Source organism: Macaca thibetana, chromosome 3 (genome assembly GCF_024542745.1).
Source record: "Macaca thibetana thibetana isolate TM-01 chromosome 3, ASM2454274v1, whole genome shotgun sequence".
In the NCBI taxonomy this organism is placed as follows: domain Eukaryota; kingdom Metazoa; phylum Chordata; class Mammalia; order Primates; family Cercopithecidae; genus Macaca; species Macaca thibetana.
The window spans coordinates 56587131-56614311 of record NC_065580.1 but is presented as its reverse complement, the minus strand read 5'-3'; the positions used below and the strand labels follow the sequence as shown (position 1 = coordinate 56614311).

General features: G+C 39.6%; 1 protein-coding gene across 1 annotated transcript in view; it reads left to right on the top strand.

Annotated features, from left to right (window-relative positions):
* The window catches only part of GSAP (gamma-secretase activating protein), a 104688-nt gene that overhangs the window by 23368 nt on the left and 54139 nt on the right, over positions 1–27181 (top strand). Inside the window, exons 6-12 of the mRNA XM_050782746.1 lie at positions 4619–4707; positions 10159–10228; positions 11436–11485; positions 16033–16137; positions 16558–16617; positions 18386–18429; positions 19330–19415. Of these exons, the coding sequence (XP_050638703.1) occupies positions 4619–4707; positions 10159–10228; positions 11436–11485; positions 16033–16137; positions 16558–16617; positions 18386–18429; positions 19330–19415 (504 nt within the window). The remainder of the gene's footprint in view (positions 1–4618; positions 4708–10158; positions 10229–11435; positions 11486–16032; positions 16138–16557; positions 16618–18385; positions 18430–19329; positions 19416–27181) is intronic.

The window sequence follows — 27181 nt, the reverse complement described above, 5'->3', positions numbered from 1 at the left end:
TTTTTTTTAATCAGTAGTGCTCCTTTTCTTGGCTGTAGAGATGGCAGAGTTAATATTTTACTGAGAAAATAGCCTTCCATAGCAAACCAGGTTCTGGCTGTCCCCTTCATCCTCCCCTGTGGAGTTGCATTTGCTACAAGTCACAGCAGATCCTCACTGGGCAGCAATTGGGGTGACCACATGGGTCAGGGGCCCCATTGCTACTGAGATTTTCCAGAGCTCCCTCTCACCACCATAGACAGTCAAGTGTCACAGACGCTCTGTGAAGCTGTGATTTGGTTCAAGAGCTTGAATAACCAGAGCTCCTTCAGAACCAGGCCATACTGAACTCTTCCATCTTTGTCACCATTTCACAGCGTGTGCCTGGATCACACCACGGTCTTTGGCTCACCTCCGTTCTCCTCATGTCATGTCTATCCCTCTGCCTGATCCTGTTGTCTCTCCTTGTGGTATCCAGACATTGCCTGGTCCTGTCTTCCCCTTCAGTGATGGTCTCCCAGTCTCCACTGATAATCTTTTTTTTTTTTTTTTTTTTTTTTTTTTTGAGACAGTGCCTTGCTCTGTCACCCAGGCTGGAGTGCAGTGGCATGATCTCGGCTCACTGCAACCTCCGCCTCCTGTGTTCAAATGATACTCCCGCCTCAGTCTCCTGAATGGCTGGGATTACAAGTGTGCACCACCATGCCTGGCTAATTTTTTGTGTTTTCAGCAGAGAGGGGATGGACAGGCTGGTCTTGAACTCCTGAGCTCAGGCAATCTGCCCACTTCAGCCACCCAACATGTTAGGATTACAGGTGTGAGCCACTGTGTCCAGTCTCCACTGATATCTTGATTCTCAAAATTCTTTTTTTTTTTTTCTGAGATGGAGTCTTGCTCTGTTGCCCAGGCTGGAGTGCAATGGTGCGATCTAGGCTCGCTGCAAGCTCCGCCTCCCAGGTTCAAGCAACTCTCCTGCCTCAGCCTCCTGAGTAGCCGGCACCACAGGCATCCACCACCATGCCTGGCTAATTTTTGTATTTTTAGTAGAGACAGGGTTTCCCTGTGTTGGCCAGGCTAGTCTTGAACTCCTGACCTCAGGTGATCCACCTGCCTTGGCCTCCCAAAGTGCTGGGATTACAGGTGTGAGCCACCTCTCCCGGCCATCAAAATTCTTAATTTAGCACCTCATAGAATAATGGGATTTTATGGCTGAAAGGGATTGTAGAAGTAATCTGGTTCTTTGGTCTTTCATTTTATTCTGATTATTATTTTTGAGACAGGGTCTTGCCCTGTTGCCCAGGCTGGGGTGCACTGACACTGTTATGGCTCACTACAGCCTCGAACTCCCTGGCCCAAGTGATCTTTCTACCTCAACATTCTGAGTAGCTGGGGCTACAGGCACACACCACCATGCCCAGCTAGTTCTTAATATTTTTTTCATTTTTTTGTAGAGATGGGGTTTCACTGTGTTGCCCAGGTGGGTCTCAAACTCCTGGCCTCAAGTGATCCTCCTGCCTTGGCCTCCAAAAGTGTTGGAATTACAGGTATGAGCATCTTGCCCCACATGTTTTATTATGTTTAATAATGAGGCATTGAGGCCTAGGAAAGCTTGGTGATTTGCTGTGAAGTAAATACCAGGATAATGCAGAACTGAAACTAGAACTGATGTCTCTAGAATCTTAATTCACAATGCTTCCTTTCTCACTGTGAAAGCACATGGTATGTTATCGAGAGCACAAGGTATGTTGCAAACCTATCTACAAAGGTTTACTCTTATTAGGCTAGTAATATTAGTCAAATGTCTAGGTTGTACTCCAGAAGGGAAAAATTAGTGTAGAAAGATTTTTTTTGCCTTGAAAGATCTTCCCATTTTAAAGATAAGAAAATCTAGCTGATAGCTGGCTATCTCATTTGGGTACAAATTCCTGCTTAAAAAAAAAAAAAAGACCAAATATATGGTGATTCTTTTTCTTTTTTTTCTTTTCTTTTTTTTGAGACGGAGCCTTGTCTGTTGCCCAGGCTGGAGTGCAGTGGCGCGATCTCAGCTCACTGCAACCTGCGCTTCCTGGGTTCAAGTGATTCTCCTGCCTCAGCCTCCCAAGTAGCTACAGATGCGTGCCACCACGCCCAGCTAATTTTTTTGTTTGTTTAGATGGAGTCTCGCTCTGTCACCAGGCTGGAGTGAAGTGGCGCATCCTTGGCTTACTGCAACTTCCGCCTCCTGGTTTCAAGAGATTCTCCTGCCTTAGCCTCCTGAGTAGCTGGGACTACAGGCGTGTGCCACCATGCCCAGCTAATTTTTTTTTTTTTTTTTGGTATTTTTAGTAGAGATGGCGTTTCACTGTGTTAGCCAGGATGGTCTCAATATTCTAACCTCATGATCTGCCTGCCTCAGCCTCCCAAATTGCTGGGATTTCAGGTGTGAGCCACTATGCCCAGCTGTGATTATTTTTCTAATGAGAAAATTTCCTCTTTCTCCCCCAAAAGGTTCCCCCTCCCCCCGCCCAGTTAAAATACATAAACTTTTGGCCTGGTGCGGTGGCTTACAACTGTAATCTCAGCACTTTGGGAGGCTGAGGCAGACGGATCACGAGGTCAGGAGTTCGAGACCAGCCTGGCCAACATGGTGAAACCACATCTCTACTAAAAATACAAAAAAATTAGCCAAGTGTGGTGGCGGATGCCTATAATCCTAGCTACTCAGGAGGCTGAGGCAGGAGGATTGCTTGAACCCAGGAGGCGAAGGTTGCAGTGAGCCGAGATCATGCCACTGCACTCCAGCCTGGGTGACAGAGTGAGACTCAGTCTCATTTAAAAAAAAATTATATATATATATATTTATATATACACATACATACATACACATACACACACACACACTTTTAGGTCAAAAAATGTCAGCTTGTACTATTTAATATGCTAATTTAGTCATATACATTTAAAATAACAAGAGAAATTCATTTTCCCCCCCTCAAACTCACCGCTCAACAGAGCATTTCTATTCTATTTTACTTCACAAATATCTTTGACACCAATGTCTTTCTTATTCCTGGAGCCATTTTTTGAGTCATCAAGCAGATTCCCAAAGTAACTCATCCATACCCTTGGTTGTAAGATCCTGTCACTAGGATTTTCATCCTAAGCCACAAGCATCCATTTACCAAACACTGGATTTTCATTTGTTCTGTAGTGTGTATATTATGTGATTCAATGTAATAACTCACTGTCTTGCTTTTTCAAGTAATATTTAAAAGGCATGTTTATAGATAGATCCAGACCTTCCAATTGTTAGGACATAGCGCAGAAATTGTTTTACATTCTTGGTTTTTTTCAAAAAATAAAGCAGTGCTCTCAGGTTGCTTTCTTAAATATTGAAAACTAACACTGATTAAATTCCACGCTTCTGTACCCTCCCCAAATAGTATGTTATTTTTCACAGTGAAGTCACTGAGAGACACTGGATCATATTAGAATCTCAATAAAAGCTCAAATATAAGGCCAGTCCTTCTTTTCTACAGTTTAATCTTGGGGGAGGGAGAACCTTGACCTAAATTTAGATATCTTTGGTAACTCCACGCGGGGAAGCCCGTGTCCATGGACTTCCCCCTGATTGCTGTCTTTTATGGCATTTGCTAGATGTGACAGTGAAGAAATAAGTGGGTCATTATCAGTGCTGTACCACTGTCCCCGAGGGAAACCCAGCCTATGTCCTACTGATAGATACTGTCGGCCTTAACATGTTCATGTATCAGAAATCATTTTATTTTCCTACACAAACAATATTTGCAATTGTGCTGCCGAATTGGAGTGACACAGAATCACACTGTGTTTATTTAGACTTAAAAGCCTAGAGGGCTTGTGGAGCTATGCTAAAAATGGCATGGAATGAGCGCAAACAACTTCTTCACTCCGTGTATATTGATTTCTCCCTTGAGATCTTTTCTGTGTCCCTCTTGGATTTGTAGAAGTGTCAAACTTTAAAGTCAAACTTTAAGAAAATTACCTTTTATTTTCCCCCGGTAGAATAGTTAATACAATAGTTAACATATTTATATTTTTGGAAAGTTCAGATATGTCTGCTTTTGCAAATCATAGAATTGTGATAATTGGGAAAAATGATATCCATTAGAAACCTGTTTGTTAGGCCCTTTTACACGTTGCTGGTGAGAGTGCAAAGTAATATACAGTGATCTTTGATTTCAGAGGCCGCTTGTGTTTTAATTGTGATGCTTTTCTGTAAATGCAAAATTATTATAACCTGAAATTTGTCTCCCTTGTATCTACTGTTGTTTCCAGGGCTGTTCAAAGACTTCCCTTTTCACATTTGCATTTCTTGAGTATCCTGTGGTTTTCATAATAAAAAGCAGCTTCTTCAGGGCTCCTGAGGATGTGGAAGGCAGGTCCTTTGCTGGGCTGATTGCTCTTTTGGGGTCCTGGAGCTACCACACATCCTAGAGAGTAAAACTAGGAACAGGTGTACAGTTTCAGTCTCCTCACAGGACTTTAGGATGATAGAATGGTTTAATAGTTTATAGTCACCGTAGTAGGATTTATCAGAAATTGCTCTTCCCTCTTGCTTTGGAAAAAATAATGTGTGATATTATAATCTTTGTTACTAAAACCCTTCTTTTCTCTGTAGGATCAAAGTGCTTGACTTTGTTGGTTGAAATCCACCCTGTTAACAATGTGAAGGTTCTGAAGGCTGTGGATAGCTATATTTGGGTTCAGGTAAGTAAGCATGCTATTCATCACTTACCTCATTAATCAAAAGGTAGGCAGCCTGGAAGAATTGGGGTTTACAAAGTACTTTCACTCTATCATTATCATATTTACTCCTCAGAACAGTCTTGTAGACTACTGCGGCTGGAAGTATCCGCTCTTTCTTTGCAAGCATGGAAATTAAGAACTCGAAGCTAGCTCCACCAACTCTGTCATACTATCATTTGTTTCATAGTAATGTAATATTTTCTCATGATAAAATATCAAATATTGAATATTTTCTCATAAAATATCAAATATAATTAATATTTTCTCATGGTAAAATATCAAATATTATAAATTATTAAACACATTTAAGGGAAGCTTTAAAATGGTCTGTGTAATGTATTTACATGGTTGACAGATTAAATATCTATGATTAAATGGCTTAATCCCTGAATTTATCAACTTCATGAGTTGATGCAGAAACTGCATGTATAGTGTAGATGGCATAGATATAGTCAGTCCTCATTATTTGGAGATTCCATATTTGCAAATTCTACTATTCCTAAAATTTATTTGGAATGCCTAAATTAAACACTCATAGTACTTGGCCAGTTATTTGCAGATATATGCTGAATGGTGAAAGAATTTGTCACCCAACATGCACATTCGCAATTGAGGTTGAACATGGCGATGCCCTGCCTTTTTTGTTTTAGCTCTCATACTAAAATGACGGTTGTTTTCATGGCCTAGTTCCATCTTTTGTGCTTTTTCCTGGCGATTTCACTGTTTAAACGGCTTCCAGGCATAGTGCTGAGGCACTGTCTAGTGTTCCTAAGTGCAAGAAGACTGTCAGATGCCTTAGGGAGAAAATATGTGTTTCAGATAAGCTTCATTCAGGCATGAGTTACTGTGCTGTTGGCCATGAGGTTAAGGAGTGTCTTTAAATAGAAACACACAAAACAAAGTTATATACTGATCTATTGACAAACATATTGTGACTAGAGGCTTCCAAGAATTTATCCTTGTTTGGGTTTGGATCATAATCCCAAAAGACAATCCTGAACAACATAATCCTAAATGTTGAAATCCTGAAAGGTGAAAATCCCTGATGTCTAAAGTCCCAAAAGTCATGATCACAGGATTGTTAGGATACACGAGTGTCTATACCTTCAAAACTGTGTATGTTATTATTGCCTATTTTATTGTATACAGTGGACTATGAAGTGTTCTTTTGTGTTTTGCTTCTCAGATAATTCTTCTTTTAAAAAAGTCAGTACATCTTTTTTTTTTTTTTTTTTTGAGACGGAGTCTCGCTCTGTCTCCCAGGCTGGAGTGCAGTGGCACGATCTCCACTCACTGCAAGCTCCACCTCCCAGGTTCACGCCATTCTCCTGTCTCAGCCTCCCGTGTAGCTGGGGCTACAGGTGCCTGCCACCGTGCCCGGCTAATTTTTGTATTTTTAGTAGAGACGGGGTTTTGCAGTGTTAGCCAGGATGATCTCAATCTCCTGACCTCGTGATCCGCCCGTCTCGGCCTCCGAAAGTGCTGGGATTACAGGCGTGAGCCACCGCACCTGGCCATCAGTACATCTTTTAAATAATTTTTAAAATTATTATCTTCCAGAATTATATTTTTGGGATTTTGATCTTTTGGGATTTCAATATTTAGAATATGGCATTTGGGACTGTGTCTTTCAGAATTGTGATCAATTCCCTTTGTATTTTCCGTAGAAACAATGGTTCAGTATTCAGTATACAGCATTTGTGGTGATGTTACAGAACATAACTACTACAAATAATTTGAATCAACTGTATGTGTTCATGCGGTGCTACAGCATAATTTCCTTTCGCCTAATTTCACGTTTTGTTACAGGGTCAAAATATCATTTCTTTTGGTCTAGCTGGAGTCAATCTGCACCACTCAAAGTGTCTGCCTTTCTGTCCCCCAAGCTACTACCAGCCTCCAGCCTATGGGCCTCCCTATTCCAGTGGGTTAGGGGAGAGGGTTGTCTCTGTCTGCCCAGGGTCCTCCCCTGTCAGCCAGTCCTTTCAGCTGCACATTTCCCAGCCACTCCTGACAGCACTGTGGGTCACTCCTCAATTCCAGACATGGCCTAGCCTGAAGCTCCCAAGCTGCATTCCCCTACCCTCAGGAAGCTACTCTGTCTACACTGTCGTCAGTGTGGGGCGGCTGGGGGACAGAGCACACTTCCCTTTTCTGGTCTGTTCTTTGGCTTCCTCAGCATCTTCTTAGGGCCATATAGATGGTGGAGACATGACTGAAGGATTGGGGTAACTAAAGGGAATTGGAACATAGAAAGGGGAAAAGTTTTTAAAAGCAAGTGGTTGTATACATTGCAAATATATTAAAAACTACCAGAAATTGTATATACTAAAGTGGTTAAAATGGTAAATTTTATGTTATGTGAACTCAGTTTAAAAAAAAAAGTGGCTGGGTGCGGCGGCTCATGCCTATGATCCTAGCACTTTGGGAGGCTAAGGAGGGCGGATTGCCAGAGCTCAGGAGTTTGAGACCAGCCTGGCCAACATGGCGAAACCCCATCTCTACTAAAAATATAAAAATTAGCCAGGCATTGTGGTGCACTACTGTAATCCCATCTACTCAGAAGGCTGAGGTGGGAGAATTGCTTGAACCTGGGAGGCGGAGGTTGCAGTGAGCCAAGATTGTGCCATTGCACTCCAGCCTGGGCAACAGAGCAAAACTCCATCTCAAAAAAAAAAAAAACCAAAACAAAAAAGTTAAAAGTACGTGGAACAGGACAGCATCTGTAGGCCAAAGGAAAGGTCGCCACCCAAATAAAGTAAAACTTGTACTCATTCTGTGGACCCATCTCAGTCCCTAGCCCTGCCTCCTGCCCCTGTGTCTATGCCTCTGGAGAGAGAAACTCCTCCAAACCCCAGTGGCAAATCCCCACCTTCTCCCTCCTGCCTCTAGAGAAATGACATCTACTGTCCATTGAGTTGGTCTTGCCCTGGGATCAATTTCCTTTTTCTTATAAAAACATCCATGGTGATTTCCAGTAGCACATTTCCCTAACTCTGCATGTGTAGTCTTGACCACCTACACAGAGGAGGACAGTGGCAGGTGGGGCTTGGATCCCAATCCGGGACCCTTTGAGTGTTCCCTTTCAGCACGAGGTGTGTCTTCAAGATAGTTCCAGTGGGTAATTCCACACCCTCTACACACCTAGACTACAGACCTCCAAAGACCAATATTCATTCTAAGTCTAGCTCCTTATTTGTGAAGGTAAATTTTCCTAAGTAAATATAATCTGCTGATTCCCGAAGTAACTCATCCATACTCTTGGTTGTAAGATCCTGTCACTAGGATTTTCATCCTAAGCCACAAGCATCCATTTACCAAACACTGGATTTTCATTTGTTCTGTAGTGTGTGTATTATGTGATTCAATATAATAACTCACTGTCTTGCTTTTTCAAGTAATATTTAAAAGGCATGTTTATAGATAGATCCAGACCTTCCAGTTGTTAGGACATAGCCCAGAAATTGTTTTACGTTCTTGGCTTTTTTCAAAAAATAAAGCAGTGCTCTCAGGTTGCTTTCTTAAATATTGAAAACTAACACTGATTAAATTCCATGCTTCTGTGCCCTCCCCAAATTGTATGTTATCACCTTGAGTGCTTTTGTAGAGCTGTGTCTGAAGCCTGTCTGCTTTTGGTTTCCAGGCCTTACTCTAGGAACACCTTATAATAGAAAGAAAAACAACACCTACCTAAATGAGACTTTAAAAATAACATTCTCCCTGATTGTCACAGGAAACCCAGGCAGAGGTTTAGAGGTTGGCAGTTACACCTCTTCAGCACCTCAGTCCATGTCACGTTCCTAAGCAGGCATGCCCTGGCCACCTCTGTAGAGCTGGAGGCAATACCATCTTCTGTAGGAGCAGATATCTCCATATTTTGAGGCACTGAACATTTGTTCTCCTATCCTGTATGTGGTGTCATTCATCTCTGCTTTTCCTCAACTCCGGTATACAAAGTATCTTGTTTGATGTGAGACATTTTCCAAATTATGAGACAGTTAGTTCTGTATTATTTTTGTAGCTGAATTTTGCATTGCTATTTTATAATTTTGACTTTATTGCTCTGAAGCATATGTTTTGCTTTTCATTTCCAAAAGGGAACTCAACTATAAATGTTCCAAAAATTGACTAGTACTATTTTTAATCTGATATTATGCAAAGTTAGGGCACTAGGAAATAACAAAAAATTGTCCTAAGTTTAGTCTGACTAATGACTGAGAGATTGGGACATAAAAGTTATGCCCTTTTATATTATTTTCAAGTTTTGGGTGAGGAAAAGAACAAAATTCACGGGTCTTTCATGCCGCAAAATAAAACGACTGGTTTACAGTTGCCCTTTTGAGTCATCCTGTGACCAGTTTTTCCTCATTATCACAGCTGACGGGGTCAGGACTTGTGTTGCTGGCAGCCTGCTTTGTCCTGCAAACAGACACATAGTGGTGGGCTCATATGGGAGAGCACAGAGGAAGAGGAATGGGGTGTACTTAAGCCTTTTCTTCCTGGTGACAGTCGTTCTGTGCTTTCAGGCTTGTAAATCCTCAACTCGTGTGACACATGACTCACTGTTCTTTCTTGACAAGTTCTGGTTATGTTGTGCTTTGTCTCTCGGATGTGGGACTTTGGAAGTTGTCGTGGGGAATATGTTTACTTGGCTCTCAAATTATATACTAGGTTTAGTTGCACAAAGACTATGTTGATGTGTGTGTGTGTGTGTGTATGTGTGTGTGTGTGTGTGAAATAGAACATTCTGTATAAATGTTGTTTGCATTATTTCTGATTGGTTTCAGAATCAGACATTCCAGATAGGAAGCACCATCCCTAGAAATAGCTTCAACTTTAACATTTACTGTTTATTTTACTTTATTTTTAGCAGAGTCTTGCTCTCTTATCACCCAGGCTAGAGTATAGTGGCATGATCTTGGCTCACTCCAACTTCCACCTCCTGGGTTCAAGTGATCCTCACACCTCAATCTCCTGAGTGGCTGGGACTACAGGCACATGCCACCACACTTGGCTAATCTTTTGTATTTTTTGTAGAGATGGGGTCTTGCCATGTTGCCCAGGCTGGTCTTGAACTCCTGAGGTCAAGTGATCTGCCTGTCTTGGCTTCCTAAAGTGCTGGGGATACAGGTGTGAGCCACTGTGCCCAGCCAGAAGCCTTACTGTTTAAATAAGTGAAGATAGTGTTGTATTTGAGATCAATTCCCCTCTCGAAAGCTGAGGTCCTGACAGTGTTCTGTTTTCTTGCTTGCTTTGACCTGCAATGTGTGTGTGCAGGTGATTTCCCTAAATTCTTCTGTGATTCCCAGTTTCTTCAATGGTCTTTAATAGTACAGTCATCAAGCACAACTTTGGAAATACTTGTTCAAGCAAGATAGTTGCTTACAATTATGATTAATTTCTTTTTTACAGTTTCTCTACCCACATGTTGAAAGTCATCCTCTTCCAGAGAACCATCTGTTACTGATTTCAGAAGAGAAATGTAAGTGTATCTTTAGGTGGAATATGGGAATTTCATGAATGGCATATCGTCTCCTAGTGTGGGACATGATTGAATCTTCTAGATATCCACCTGCCATTGCCGAGGGTCCACTGAACTTTGATGTCCATATGAGACCTGAAATTCCTTGGGAAGGGCTTTTCCTTTGGCCCCCAAGTGTTGTTCCCTTTGGCTCTGTTCAGCTTTCTCATCCTGGGAATGATGGGCTCTTGCATACATGGATTTGCAATTTTGTCCCATGGTAGAATGTTTGTAGAACAGGTCATTTTTGTCATTTTTAGTTCATCTGTCTTTTGGGTGTCTGTCACAGTGGATAACTATAATATGGAGATGCTTGGATGGAGAGAGGGGAAGTTTATGGTAGCTAGAAGAATCCCATGTCAGAACTTGAGAAGACCTACTAACTTAGACAAATTCAGGTAGAGGCAAATAAGTTTAGGACATAAAAGGTTATGTCCTTCCATGATGATTTCAAGTTAGGAGAGGGAGAGGAAGGACAAAATTTACTAGTGGAGCTTGTAAGCTGTCTTTCGCATTACAAGATGAAACTGCTAGTTTATAGTTGGAAGGACAGGCTTGAGGGGTAAGGCTTTGTTCAGTGTCTAAGCTCGTGTTCAGTTTTGTAACTAGGACCAGCAGAAGGTAAATATGGCTGAATTCAAATTGTTACCAATAGAAAGGGACCATCTACACAGACTGCCTTTAGTGTTCAGGGTTTTGTTCAAGTGAAATTGACCTCTATTAAAATGCTTCCCCAAAATGTCTCGTATAATGAGTTTTTTATCTGGTATGTTCATAAAAACAACTGTTTGGTATTTGGGAATTGGAGATAAACTCTGCTAAGTAAGCCCTTGTTAGCCCTAGACAACACTGATGGTATAGGGGAGCCAAGTACTTGCTGAGGGAACCCAGGGAAGCAGGTGGGCTAAATGCTTCATGTATTGTTGATATTGAGGAGCAGAATAAATGCAGGACTTGAAATTAACTATAAAGGGAGGATGGAGAAAAATGGGTTTTAAAAAGTTTTTGAACCTCTATTGTGAGATTACAGTTTGTGATAATGTTGTTTTTATGGCCAGTTGTTTAATCTGCATTGCTTTTATAACAATGTTTTTACAAGTGTTAGGCAAAAATAGTACTCATATGTTTCCTTAAAGTTAAATTATCTTTCTCTGTTTTTCTTTTAAAGATATTGAGCAATTACGTATCCATGTTGCCCAAGAAGATGGAAATAGAGTGGTAAAGATTTGAAATTCTTTTCGCCTCATAGTTTTTGATCCACAAAGAACTACATTACTAGACTGCTAAAGAAAATTAATGTTATTGATATATGATGTTTTCTTTATTTGATAACTTTTGAAGTATAGACTTGCTGTTCTAATGTGTGAAATGATACAAATATATATGAAGTTAATTATCCCATTTTTCTCTATCTCAACCCTCAATCTCAGTATCCTGAAGAAGCTGATAACAGCCTGTGTATCTTTCCACAGCCTTTACCTTGCTCGTGCAAACCTGTGTAAGGTTGTATGTGGGGATTCAATTGTTTTTACCAAAGTAGAATCATAATACATAAATTTACCTGCTGCTTTTGTGTTTGCTTTTGCTTAGCAGGTAAAAAGATCAGGAGTATCCCTATGGGTTACTAAAATAGAGATGTAACTAATTGGTTATTTACTCTAGTTTTTGTATGTACATATATGCATATCATGGGATCATACCATATATTTATACCATATATACAATCATACTGTATATCATACCATATATGGGTTTCATAGAGTGTAATTTTTTTGCTTGTTTTACACATGTACCTTTTTTTTTTTTAATCTCTTTTGTTCACAACATGGTATGTATCATACTTTTCTCCATACTAATACTAATCTCCTACCCCCACCTCTGACCCACCCAGGGGTTTATTATCCATTTCTTACTCATTCAGCTTTGTGGAATTACCTGCAAGTAAACTAGAATAGCTCCAATTCATTCTCTTTAGAAGCAGATAATGGTCTCTGCTATGGATAGACATTCACTAAATTGCCAGTTTTTTGTTTTTGCTTTTGAGTTATAAATCATCTTAAACTTTTTTTTCCTATAGCCTTATGTATTGGTACATATGTTTATTTGAGCTAAATCCTCAGGGATGGAGTGTTTGATGGGTACATCCATTTAATAAATTCCAACAGATTTTTCCAGGTTGCTTTCCAAAAAAATTCTAACAATTGACAATGTTTGAAGCAAAATTTAAGAGTACGTTTTCCCTCAATTCATATCACGAAAAGGTATACTTACCTTTTAAAAAATTTCCAATTTGATGAGTTTAAGTTGATATCTCAGTCTGTATCTCCCTTAATATTGATGCATTTCACCATCTTTTCCTCAGCGTACTGGCTATTTGATTTGCTTTTTTGAAAATTGTTTAGTTGTATCCTTATCTATTTTTCTACTGGGCTTTTTCTTGATAATTTATATAGGATCTTAATATGTTACTGATATTAAAAATGATTTTATTCAATATTTAGTCTGCATCAAAATTGTCTCTGAAAATTTTAATGTTTCTCTGAAGATTTTAAAGTTAAATGAACAAATTGAAACAGAAAATTGCACTTAAAAATTGTGTATCAGCTATTGAAAGCCTTGAATCAAGAAGCCTGGCTGGAAAATTGCCAGGAGAAAGTGTGTCACTGAAGCTCTGGGCTACCATTGTCCTGCAGGGGCTAAGTGGATGGGAGCACAAGGACAGACAGGGCCAGGGGTCAGAAGAGGGTCAAGCCCAGGAGGAAAGATCAAGGCCGAATCCCAAAGCCAGTGATGAGAATTTAGAAGAGAAATAAATAAGCAAGTTGGGGTCAGGAACTGGGAATGAGCATAGACAGGGGACTGACTGGTTAGAAGAGGGCTTGAGAGCAGAGAGAGAGAGGCGGACAGACACATACTGGAAAGAGTGATGGAGGGGACACCTGTCAGCAGCCCAGAAAAGATTCTGCTATTCAGGATGGTACAGCTTTAGCATTCCTTAATTCACATGTGTTCTTCCAAGAAGTACTTCTGCCCTCATTTTTAAAGGCTTAGATGACAGCTTCATACAGCGTAAGTATAAGACCATCTCTATCATGCAGGGATGTTGCGAAGAATATGCAATTCCACATATTCTTCGCAACATCCCTACATGATAGAGATGGTATTAGGCTTATCCCTGTTTTTACAGAGAAGACAGCAGCCAAGACTCACAGAGATGAGGTGACTCTAGAGAGAAACAACATTGAGATTTGAACCTGGGTATGCCACAATCTGACATTCATGTTCTTGTTAGTACATACCTTTACCTGGAACGGTTCTCAAATCTACTCCAGCTCAACAAATTTCAGAAAAATGATTGCCCAAAGTTTAGAGACAGACAGGTCCTCTTGGATCTTTTCTCTGGCATCACTTTCCTCTTGTCTAAATGTAATGGACAGGGTAAGCAGGAAATAGTGGTTTACAACTCTTTATGCCACATGGTTCCCCTCAAGTTCCAAGTTACCATGGGTGGAGAAATCCCTGTGAGGATTAGGGAGGGTTTAGGCATGAACATGGACCAGTCTGGTGTTTCTTTTTTCTTCATTTCTTCTACCCCAACCTGTCTTTATTCTTTACTCATCTATCTCAATGTAGGTTACTTTTGCTTAATAAGCATTTTGAGGAAAGTTAATTCTTAACTGCTTCTGTTAAATTATTTTGAGGTCAGCTGATGCACTGAAAGGGCACTGGGAGGATTCCAGGACATAGATTCCAGACCTTGCTGAACTAACTATGCGGCCTAATCTAAGTGCTGAGAGCCTCAGTTTTCTTACCTGTTAAGGGATTGAATTGGATGGTTTCTAGAATCTCCTGATTTTAAAGTTCCATAGTTCTGACTTTGTTACTTAGTAAACAAATATTTTATACTTATAATATCTTTGGCAATTTACTCTTGTACACCTTATTTCATTTTCTGCCTTTTGTTTTTTTGTTTTGTTTTTTTTTATATTATACTTCATGTTCTAGGGTACATGTGCACAACGTGCAGGTTTGTTACATATGTATACATGTGCCATGTTGGTGTGCTGCACCCATTAACTCGTCATTTACATTAGGTATAGCTCCTAATGCTATCCTTCCCCTCTCCCTCCACCCCACAACAGACCCTGGTGTGTGATGTTCCCCTTCCTGTGTCCAAGTGTTCTCATTGTTCATTTCCCACCTATGAGTGAGAACATGTGGCATTTGGTTTTCTGTTCTTGCGATAGTTTGCTGAGAATGATGGTTTCCAGCTGCATCCATGTCCCTACAAAGGACATGAACTCATCCTTTTTTATGGCTGCATAGTATTCCATGAAGGCATAAAAAAGGATTTTTTTCTTTTTTTGAGATGGAGTCTTGCTCTGTCACCCAGGCTGGAATGCAGTGGTATAATCTCGGCTCACTGTAACCTCCATCTCTTGGGTTCAAGTGATTCTCTGGCCTCAGCCTCCCGATTAGCTGGGATTACAGGTGTGCACCCCCATGCCTGGCTAATATTTGTATTTTTTTAGTAGAGATGGGGTTTCACCATGTTGACCAGGCTGGTCTCGAACTCCTGACCTCAGGTGATCCACCTACCTCAGCCTCCCAAAGTACTGGGATTACAGACGTGAGCCACTGTGCCCGGCCCATTTTCCGCCTTCTGAACAAACATTCCTTGAGCACTGTTACATGCTAGAAACAATCAATGCATTGGTAATAGAAAGGTGTTGTAGAGGCCGGGCGCAGTGGCTCAAGCCTGTAACCCCAGCACTTTGGGAGGCCGAGACGGGCAGATCACGAGGTCAGGAGGTCGAGACCATCCTGATTAACACAGTGAAACCCCTTCTCTACTAAAAAATACAAAAAAATAGCTGGGCGAGGTGGCGGGCGCCTTTAGTCCCAGCTACTCGGGAGGCTGAGGCAGGAGAATGGCGCAAACCTGGGAGGCGGAGCTTGCAGTGAGCTGAGATCAGGCCACTGCACTCCAGCCTGGGCGACAGTGCGAGACTCCCTCTAAAAAAAAAAAAAAAAAAGAAACGTGTTGTAGAAGAGTGTGTACTCATTGCGGGAGGCTTATAGCATTAATTAAAATGTAATTGTCATAGAAGCATGCCAATGCACCATGGGAAAACAGGTGAGGATTATATTACATCTTGGGGATGTGAGGGAAGGCTTTGTGTAGGACACAATGTGTAAGTCAGGCCTTGAAGAATGAGTAGTTAGGTATTGCTGAGAGATGGGCAATATCATCATACTCATCATGGGAGACATAAAGGTGAGAGGCATGCCCAAAGCTGCATGGTTGGTTTATGGCCAAACTGGGGTCATTGTCTACTACTTCCCACTGCCAGGCCTGAGTTTTTCCTTGGCATCACAGCCTTTGTCTTTGGTAGTGGAGGGTTCTTGTCTGCAGAGGCTTGACTTGAGAGAGTTAGGTACAGAACAGTGAGTTCTGAATCTTCTATTAATGCAGCTATTGATTTGTGGGAGGTGTGGTGTTGTCTTCAACAGCCTCAGCCTGTCTGCTAAACTAAGAGCAATAATACAATCATATATTATAAGTGGGAAGAAGAGGAGGCAATGAAATGATGTCTTAAAACATTTCTGGAAAGACTGTGTGTGCTAGGGGTGGGGAGCTTCTAACAGTGAACTGTGGAAATATTTACACGTATCGTAAAGATAGACATGGAAAATAATTATGAATTCCAGATATGTTCTCCTTAAAAGTTATTCATACCTTTTTTTTTTTTTTTCATTTTTAGGTGATTAAAAATTCTGGCCGTCTCCCGAGAGACAGAATAGCTGAGGATTTCGTTTGGGCTCAGTGGGATATGTCAGAACAGAGATTATACTACATTGACCTGAAGGTAAAAAAACTAGTTCATGGGCACTCCTTTTTTTTTTTTTTTTTTTAACAAAAATATTAATTTTTTTAGAGACAGGGTCTTGCTCTCTTGCTGAGGCTGGAGCGCAGTGGTGTGATCATAGCTCACTGCAGCCTTGAACTCCAGGGCTCAAGTGATCCTCCCGCCTCAGGCTCCTAAAACATGGATTACAGGCATGAGCCATAGTGCTTGGCCCCAGCACTTTTTTTTATAAGAACAATTTGATTTTGACATTATTACTGCAGTTCACTAATTACTACATTTTCATTGATGTGAAATAGTCAGTGAAGTTTTATTAAACATAATGATGAAAAGATTTTCATAATTGTTTGCTTCTTGACTGCTTCCTTTTCTTTTTTTCCTAGTTTTTAAATAAATATGCCGTTCTGTTTTCTCTTTTAGAAATCAAGGAGTATCTTAAAATGTATCCAGTTTTATGCTGATGAGAGCTATAACTTAATGGTAAGTCCAGAAAATGATCACACTACAGGAAAGTTTATGATACATTACTCTTTTTTTTTTTTTTTTTTTTTTTTTTTTTTTGAGATGGAGTCTTGCTCTGTCCCCCAGGCTGGAGTGCAGTGGTGTGATCTTGGCTCACTGCAAGCTCCACCTCCTGGGTTCACGCCATTCTTCCGCCTCAGCCTCCCGAGTAGCTGGGACTACAGGCGCCCGCCACCCTGCCTGGCTAATTTTTTTGTATTTTTAGTAGAGATAGGGTTTCGCCGTAATATCCAGGAATGTCTGGATCTCCTGACCTCGTGATCCGCCTGCCTCGGCCTCCTAAAGTGCTGGGATTACAGGCGTGAGCCACCGCCGATACATTACCCTCTTTTAAGAGAATTGTTATTATGAGCAGCGCTTTAGCATTCCTGATGTTTGTGTTAGTCACTTGTATGAGCAAGTAAAATTAGTTCTTGCCATCTCCAGGCTTCCACTCCATAACAAATCCAGTTCATTAGGTCACTAGAAGAACACACACCAGAAATGTCCGCTAACTGAATGCTTCATATCAAAGAAACACGTGTAAGTGAGGATTAGTAGAAGGTATTAGGTTGACGCAAAAGTAATTGCGGTTTCTAATCATTTAAAAGTAATGGCAAGAACTGCAGTTACTTTTACACCAACCTAATAATTTTTGGGGTCTGTAAGAGATAGCTTTAAGGGGTTACAAGTTATTTGACCCAAAAGGACTTGTGAGGATGGTGGATTTGAGAATAAAGAGACAAGTCAATCAGAGGGTATAGTTTAACCAAAATCTAGCATTACCCCTGAAAAAGCTATTTGGAACGTTAGCATTTGTTGCATCAATGGAAAAAAAAGAAAAAACTTCTAAAAATAGGAAAATGTAAATTTAAGAATTTGAATTTTTTAAAAGATTTTTAAAAAGTTAGCATTGTGGTGAAGAGTCTTTAATATCTTTGTGATGGGCAATACAGTGTTGTTTTTTTTGTTTTTTTTTTTTGTTTTTTTGTTTTTTTCTTTTTTAGACAGAGTCTCACTCTGTTGCCCTGACTGGAGTGCAGTGGCATGATCTCTTCTCACTGCACCCTCTGCCTCCTGGATTCAATCAATTATCCTGTCTCAGCCTCCCTAGTACCTGGGATTACAGGCACCTGTCACCATGACCAGCTAATTTTTGTATTTTAGTAGGGATGGGATTTTACTATGTTGGCCAGGCTGGTATTGAACTCCTGACCTCAAGCAATCCACTTGCCTTGGCCTCCCAAGGTTCTGGAATTACAGGTGTGAGCCACCGTGCTGGCCTATTCTTGAGTAGGACTAGTGTTGCTGTCTAATACACATTGTTATGCCATTGCAAGAATTACACTTACCCATCCTGCGCTTCTGTTGGCTCATCTACTCTCCTTTTAAAGACACCCAGTCCTTCCTTTCTTACTCAGTCATCTATGTCTTGTAAAAGATGGTTGCTTCCAATTGGTCTATTGTACAACCTGTTTTTGATATTCAAATCTAAGACAAAGTTTGTCAAGCATTAACCCTTTAAGAAATAAATAAACATCAAGCTCATGATTGTATGTAAACTCCAGAGTATTTTCAATGGACTTTCTATGCAATGGATTTGGAGTACAACCTCTGAAGATAATGATGGTTACATTTCATTATTAGGCAAGCACAATATTTTTCTGGTTTACTTGGGCTTGCTCTGGTTTTCAGAACTGTCATCACTTTCATTGTGGGTTCATTTTCTTCTGATTTTTTTTGACAGTTTGAAGTACCCTTGGACGTATCATTAAGCAACTCAGGATTTAAGTAAGTTATTCATAGGTCGTTACTAATTTTTATAGATACTTGTGGGCAAAATGATTATATTTATTCCTACTTTATGCTATGCAGATAAAAAGAGAGTTTGATATACTGTGTCCATCTTTTTTTGTATTCCCATTCTCCATAGCAAATATAAACAACTTTATCAAACATGAACCCAGGATTTTACATATAAAGTCAATTGTATTGATTTCCTTAGCCATTTATTTCTGTAGTGCATCCCCATTTATTTTGATATATGGATATACCCTTCTCCCTGTGATTAAATAGAAGGATTCGATGGGTCAGAGAGCTACATTGGGAATCAAACATCGAAACCCTTTTTATTGCCATCAAAGAGGATGTCACAGGTCAATCCACTTGTAGCTCAGCTGAGTTTATTGTTTTTTTTTTTCTGTTTTCCTTTTTACACAAAAGACAAGGTTTTTTCCTTTTTCCACTCTATTTTACATGTGGCGGAAACATGAGATGCTTCTGAAAAAATAAGCATAAGGCCATCAATATGTAGAAGACATGAAAATCTTTCTAAATTGGAGTAATGATAATCCTGAACTGTTAAGTATTTCACTAGCTTTATTTCGTCATGTATGAACATTTAGCTTTGCTTACTTTGAAACTAGTGTGTGCATTACTCTATATCAGAAAAGTTATAAAAATGTAAGATGAAAGTAATATTTTTTCCTTATTATTAGGCTAATGCCATTTATATACCGTGTATTTTGAAAAAACTACATAATTTATTAACCAAAAAAAAGTTATCTACTTAAATTTCTCAGGAATGTGTTTCTATTTCTGTGGGTATATTATTTAGTGGTTACTCACATCCTTTATGAAGGGATGTATTTTTAAATGCATACAATAATTTCTCATTCTTTGTGTTCTTAGACTTGTCAACTTTGGATGTGATTACCATCAAGACCGAGAAAAATTATCCAAACACCTGACTCTGTGTGTTTTTACCAACCGTACAGGTAAACTAGGGTTATATTTATCAGTTTATTCAACTGTACTTGAGTTCTAGACAAAATTTACTCATCCTTTAGCTATATGGAGTCTGAATATAGAACAGAGCTACATTTTTATGTTGGTGATCATATGGATTGTCATATATCAAATCATCTTCATTAATTTTAAATATACACTGTCTGTATTGAGGAAGCCACAGTTATTCTTAACAGCAGAATTTTTCTTCTAGTAGTTATTATTTGTATGGTTCTAACAGAGAAGATGGATTTGTATTTAACCAATCTACATTTTCTCACCTGCTTCATCTTTTAACAAATGGCAAACAGCGATAGCTGTGCTTTCTGGGTCAGGCTTACTGATGTGTTTGGTTCTAAACTTGTGTACCTGGCTTTAAGAGCCATGCTGCAGCCTACTGATGTTAACAATCAGAGCTTGACATAAAGTTATTAATGTGAAATATTTTGTTTCTTAATACCAGTTTTTATAGATAGAAAAAAAGCAGAGGGAAAAGAAGAATACCTAAAGATGAGAGAAGATGAATATGATTACATTCAATAAATCTGGTGAAAAACTGCTCATTAACCTTAATAATCATCTAAATCATCAGCTCTGATAACTACATGTAGTAGCCATTTTTAATATCTCAACTTTAATGGACATTTACTACTTAAGTAGCATTTGGACTAAAATTGTATTCCTTTGAAGTCAAATTATTGTGGGATATTCACCCATTAGGCCAACATTTATTGAGCACTTACTGTTTGCTAGGTGTTGGGGATATGATAAGTAAAACTGCCCTAATCTTTATTAGCGTAAAGGTTACTATTTGGCGCAGATTTTAGACATTACACAAGTGCACACTTAGTATTTAAATAAAATCATATTATGAATGAGCGTTATAGAAAGTCATGAAAACTTATGATGGAGGTTTAATAGAAGATACTAGTATCTTCAGCCATGTTCTAGTTCAGCCAGTCCATCTTTGTTTCTGCCTCCTTCCAAGTTATTCCATCCCATTCCATTCTTAGTCCTGAAAATTGCCCCCTTTACCACTTCATTCCTGCATAATCCATTCCCCCTTTTCCTGTCCACCTCAGGTATCCCTCAGCTGTACTCATCCCTTCATACACCAGTCCTAGAGAGCTCAAGGAGGTGGTATTTCAGTGGAGACTTGAAGGTTATGTATGAACTAAGACCATGTCACTGAAGTAGAGTGAGTGAGAGAGAGAAAGCTGGAGAGGTAGGCAGGGGCCAGGCCATATGGGACCTTGTGGATCATGGGAGGATTTTAGACTTTATCCTAAGAATGATGAGAAGTCATTGAAGGGTATGTTTTGTTACTATACAATTTATTTTGAGAATGCACAAGCTCACTGTAAAGTTCAAAAATATAATGAACATCCATGTACCTTTTACTTATACAATCATATTTATAGTATTTGCTTTATCATTCTCACTATATATAGGTATCGTTTTATTTTTTGACCAAGTCCATTCAAAAGGAGGTTGCAGACATCGTAACACCTAACCACTAGATAATTTAGCACACACCTCCTTTGATTAAGGACACTTCTACATAATCTCTGTTCCCTTATTACTGAAATAAATTATCACATTAGTCAATAAACTTTATTTTCTATTCAAATTTTCATAATTTCTTCAAAAATGTCATGTGCATATATATGTGTGTATATATAAATAAATATGTATGTATATAACTTTTTAAGTCAGGATTCCATCAAGATTCATGCATTACATTTGGCTGTTTAAATTCATAGTCTGTTAATGTACAACAATTCTTACATCGTACTCCCTGCCTTTCTTTTCATTGACATATTGAAGAGTCCAGCCCATTTGTCTTGTGGAATGATCCACATTCTGGATTTATCCAATTGTTTACTTACATAGGCATTTAACTTTTTCCTCTATACATTTCCTGTAAATTGGAAGCTCCGCACAACTGAGTAAAGGCACAGTTAGACATAAGTTAAGCATTTTTAGTGAGAATACTTCATAGGTGATGTTGTGAACTTCGCTTTTATCAGATCAGGAGGCCTATAATGTCAAGATGTCCTACTGTTAGTGATGCTAAGTCTGGTCATTTGCTTAAGTGGTAACCACTGTATGTCTCCCTTATGAAGGCACATTTTAACCTCTGAATTAGTAATTTGTAGGAGGGTACTTTGTCACCATGTGACTATTCTATTCTCAGCCTTTCACCTGTCAGTTTTAGGATTCACTGATACTCCTTCACCAAAGCATCTGTGCAGGCAATGACATGATTAGATACATATTTTCAAAAGATCACTGTGGCTGCTGTATGGAGGATGGATTGGGTCGGGTACGGTGGCTTATGCCTGTAATCCCAGCACTTTGGGAGGCCAAGGCAGGTGGATCACCTGAGGTCAGGAGTTTGAGAGCAGCCTGGCCAACATGGCAAAACCCCATCTCTAGTAAAAATACAAAAAATTAGCTGGGTGTGGTGGTTCATGCCTGTAGTCCCAGCTACTCAGAGGCTGAGGCAGGAGAATCACTTGAACCCAAGAGGCAGAGGTTGCAATAAGCTGAGGTCATACCACTGCACTCCAGCATGGGCAATAGAGTGGTAATATTGAGAGACTCCGTCAAAAAAAAAAAAAAAAAAAAAAATGACAAAAGATGGAGGATGGGTTGGAGGAGGCAAGAGAAAAAGTGGGAAGATAAGCAGTTAAGTCTAGTCCTACATTTGAAATAAGGATGAACTAGGATGGGCAGTACAGGTGAAAAGAACTAGATGGGATTGGGATGCATTTTAGAGATGAAATTAAGATAATTTGCTATAAATTACACGGAAGAGGAATGGTTCTCAGGTTTCTGGCATCGGTAAATGAGTGAACAGTAGTGTAGTTTACTGAGGTATAGGGGTTTTGATGGAGCTTAGGAAGATTGTGAGTTTTGTTTTGGACATGTTGACTAAAAGATCTGGAGCTTAGAAGAGGGGTCAGGACTGGCAATGAATAAATGTGGAAACTGTTAGAATATAGCTGGCATTTGAAGCCATGGGGGGAGTATTTGGTCAGGAGGGAAGACACTTATGAATAAGATCTGGGAACATAAATATGTAAAGGTTAGGTGGAACATCCAAAGGAAAAGGAAAAAAGAATGGAGAGAGAGAAAGCAAAAACCAAAACAAGTGTGGTATTGTAGTAGCTGAAGGCACAGGGTAGTTTCACAAAGAAATGACTGAATAGGTAGTGAGAGGTGGAGTCCACTGTGTCTAGTAGCATGAAGATTACTGTGAGCTGTTTGTGTTGTGGAATTGAGGTGAAATCTTGAATATGCTGGGTTAAGTGGCATATGAGAATTGAAAAAAGTCATAGCAGTATGTGTAGACATGAGAGAGGCAGCAGCTGGACAGGGAAATAGGATTTAGGGAATATTTTAAGACAGTAGAGACTCTAGGATGTTTGAATGCTTACAGCATATATTGAGTGGAGAGGAAACAGGACAATACATAGCAGAGAGGAATAACTGGTACAATGAATTTGCTTAGAAGGTGGAATGGGATCCAGAGCTCACATGGAGGGATCAGGGTGGGTTCTTCCCTGGTACTTTGCTTTATTTATTTATGAATGAGGCGGAGTCTTGTTCTGCTCTGTTGCCCAGGCTGGAGTGCAATGGAGCAATCTCAGCTCACTGCAACCTCCGCCTCCTGGGTTCAAGTGATTCTCTTGCCTCAGCCTTCTGAGTAGCTGGGATTACAGGCACACACCACCATGACGGGCTAATTTTTTTTATTTTTTTAGTGGAGACAGGGTTTCGCCATGTTGGCCACGCTAGTCTCGAACTCCTGACCTCAGATGATCCGCCCACCGCAGCCTCCCAAAGTGCTGGGATTACAGGCGTGAGCCACCACGCCCGGCCCCTGGTACTTTACTTTAAATCTGTTGGTTATGAACGATCATTTTAGGCTTTACTCCTGTGTGGCTTTTTATTCCTTTTTATATTTCCACAGGCATTTCTCATGACCATTACCAGCTGTAAGTTATAAATGGGGCTAATTATGACGTATTTAATAAAATGTTAGGTTTATCTGACATAAAATGTGGAAGAGTCTGTTTTTTCCCCTTCTCAGCAGTGTGTGGAAGGGTAGAAAACAAACTTCACTCTTCACAATCAGCTTTGAAAAAATAAAAAAAAAAAGCCTGTTTCAAATGAGATGCTTCCAGATTTAAGATGAAACAAGCCAGAGAAGCAACCTTTTGTTTTTTGACTAATAAATTGTTCATGTGTTTCCCATATTACTCTTCAAAAGTGGTTTTTTTTTTTAAACCTTTGTTGTTAAACAAAATCTATTCCAGCAAAATAGTATTGGAGAAGGAAGCAAAGAGTCTAAGCTATATGTGACTCCCTCTATAGTAGAAAGCTGAATTCTCCAGTGCCATGGAGGCCAGAAACTGTGGTTCAGGAGAGGAATGCTGATAAACTTAGGCCCTTATACAAACTTATTTCAACTATTTACATTAATGATGATGATATAATAATATTTGACATTTTGCTGTCACATTTTGGTCATCAGAAGCTATTTTGTCCTTTCAGCATTACTTTTTATATTCTTGAAAACATTTGTCCTGAATTTCCCAGCACTAAGAAATAAAGACGGCTGTCTTCCAAGGAACTAGAGGTTACGATCTGGGTGATGGGTGTGCCCATGAGATTGGTGGTGGGCAAAAGTGCTGCTGCCACTGCTGCTGTCAGGCCACTTGTGTATTATTTAACATGAGTTTATATAGATTTTTCGAATAAAAAGGATAAATCAGACTTTCTAAGCATTGAAAGCATATCTTACTATTTCCCTGTCTAATAGTCAGCTCTGAAGCTGTAGTGCTCTTGTGTGTTCTAAGTCAGTGGCTATAATTCTTTCTCGTGCACCACGTATTGGGAGGGTAGTGAGTAGGGAAGTGTGTAAATTCTCCTTCCTATTCATATAACTGCAAGAGTTGCTCTTCACAAGTTCCCATATTAGGCCTATGTTTTAGCATTTTATAGAGCCTTTTAATAATTGCTCCAATGAGATAATTTCCCTTGGAAAACTTTGTCCATGATAGTTTTCATTGTCCAAATGATTTCCCCAAGGCTAGCCAACGTTGAGATGTTATCTTCATCATTGATGAATTTCATTAAAAATCTTTGGATACACCCTTAAGAGCATGCTTTATTTTTTTCAAACTGTGACTTCCTCCAGCTTGTAAATAGCAGCAAGACTGTTATGGAGTAATAATACCAGCTAACCTTTATAGCCAGATATAACTTCTTTGCAACTAACAATCTAACAATAACAATCTCTTTATACACAATATCTTATATAATTATCTCACAAGAACCCTATGAAATAAGTTCTATATTTTCTTTATTTACAGATGAGGAAACTGAGGCTTAGATAATTTAATTAACTTGCCTGAGGCAATAGACTTAGTAAACCAAAAGCAGGATTCACATCCAAATCTGCTGATTTCAAAAGTGGTTCTCAACCTGGGTTCACGTTAGAATCATTTAGTGAGCTTTAAAAAATACAAATACCTGAGTCTCACACCCCCAGAGATTCTGACTTAATTCTTCTGAGGTGGAACCTGGGCATCTGTGATCCCGAGTAAGTTTAATGTGCTGTCAGGGTTAAGAACCAGTGCTCTAGAGCTGTGTTGTCCAGTATGGCAGCCACTAGCCACATACGGCTATTTAAATTTACATTAATTAAAATTAAAGAAAAAAATCCTGGACTGACTAGAAGCAGCTAATGTGAGCCACTGTCACAAGGAAGAACAAAAGCGGGGAGCAAATGCAGGACCTTCAACTGAATCATCCAGATGTTCACATTGGGACTAATCAAGGAAACAGCTTGACCCATGGAGAATGGCGAAAAGCAAGGCAGGATGACAGCCCACCTAGGAGTGACACAGGGCCAGGGGAACCTCTGCCACTCAGGGAAGTGGTGAGTAAATGTACAACTCCAGGAACCCATGCTAGACTAAGAAGACAAGAGAGAAGATCCAAATAAACACAATTAGAAATGACGAATAGGATGTTACCACTGACCCCTCAGAAATAAAAATAATCAGAAACTACTAAGAATACCTCTATACACACAAACTAGAAAACCTAGAAGAGACAGATAAATTCCTGGACACATACAGCCTCCCAAGTCTGAACCAGGAAGAAATTGATTCCCTGAACAGACCAATAGTAAGCTCCCAAATTGAATCAGTAATACATAGCCTACCAACCGAAAAAAGCTCAGGACCTGATGGATTCACAACTGAATTCTACCAGATGTACAAAGAAAAGCTGGTACCATTCCTACTGAAACCCTTTCAAAAAATTGAGGAAGATGGACTCTTCCCCAGTTCATTCTATGAGGCCAGCATCATCCTGATACCAAAAACCTGTCAGAGACATAAGAACAAAAGAAAACTTCAGGCCAATATCCTTGATGAGTGCTGATGCAAAAATCAACAAAATACATGGAAACTGAATCCAATAACATGTCAAAAACTTAATCTACCACAATCAAGTAGATTTCATCCCTGGGAGGCAAGGTTGGTTCAACATATACAATTCAATAAATGTGATTCATCACATAAACAGAATTAAAGACAAAAACCACATGTTTATCTCAATAGATGCAGAAAAGGCTTTTGATAAAACACAATACCCCTTCATGTTAAAAACTCTCAGTAAACTAGGTATTGAAGGAAAACCTCAAAATAATAGCCATCTACGACAAACCCATAGCCAGCATCATACTGAATGGGCCAAAACTGGTAGCATTTCCCTTGAAAACTGGCACAAGACAAGGATGCCCCCTCTCACCACTCCTATCCAACATAGTATTGGGAGTCCTAGCCAGAGCAATCAGGCAAGTGAGCATCCTAAATAGGAAGAGAGGAAGTCAGGCTATCCCTGTTTGCAGATGGCATGATGCTACAGAAAACCCCATAGTCTCAGCCCAAAAGCTCCTTCAACTGATGAACAACATCAACAAACTTTCAGGATACAAAATCAATGTACAGAAATCTGTAGCATTTCTTTACACCAACAAGAGTGAAGTCAAGAGCCAAATCAGAAAGGCAATCCCATTCACAATTGCCACAGAAAGAATAAAATACCTAGGAATACAGCTAACCGGCAAGGGGAAGTTAAAGCGGTCTACAATGAGAATTACAAAGTACTGCTCAAAGAAATCAGAAGTTACAAATGGAAAAACATGCTCATGGATAGGAAGAATCAATATCATTAAAATGGCCATACTGCCCAAAGCAATGTACAGATTCAATGCTATTCCTATCAAACTACCAACAACATTCTTCACAGAACTAGAAAAAACTATCTTAAGATTCATATGGAACCAAAAAAGCCTGAATAGCCAAGGCACACTTAAGCAAAAAGAACAAAGCTGGAGGTATCACATTACCCAACTGCAAACTATACTACAGGGCTACAGTAACCAAAACAGTTTGGTACTGGTACCAAAACAGGCATATAGACCAATAGAACAGAATAGCGAAACCAGAAATAAGGCTGCACACCTATGACTACCTGATCTTCAACAAAGCTGACAAAAGCAATGGGGAAAAGACTCCCTACTCAATAAATGGTGGTGGGATAACTGGCTAGCCATATATAGAAAATTGAAACTGGAACCCTTCCTTACAACATATACAAATATCAAATCAAGATCGATTAAAGACTTAAATGTAAAACCCCAAGTTCATAAAAATCCTGAAAGAAAACCTAC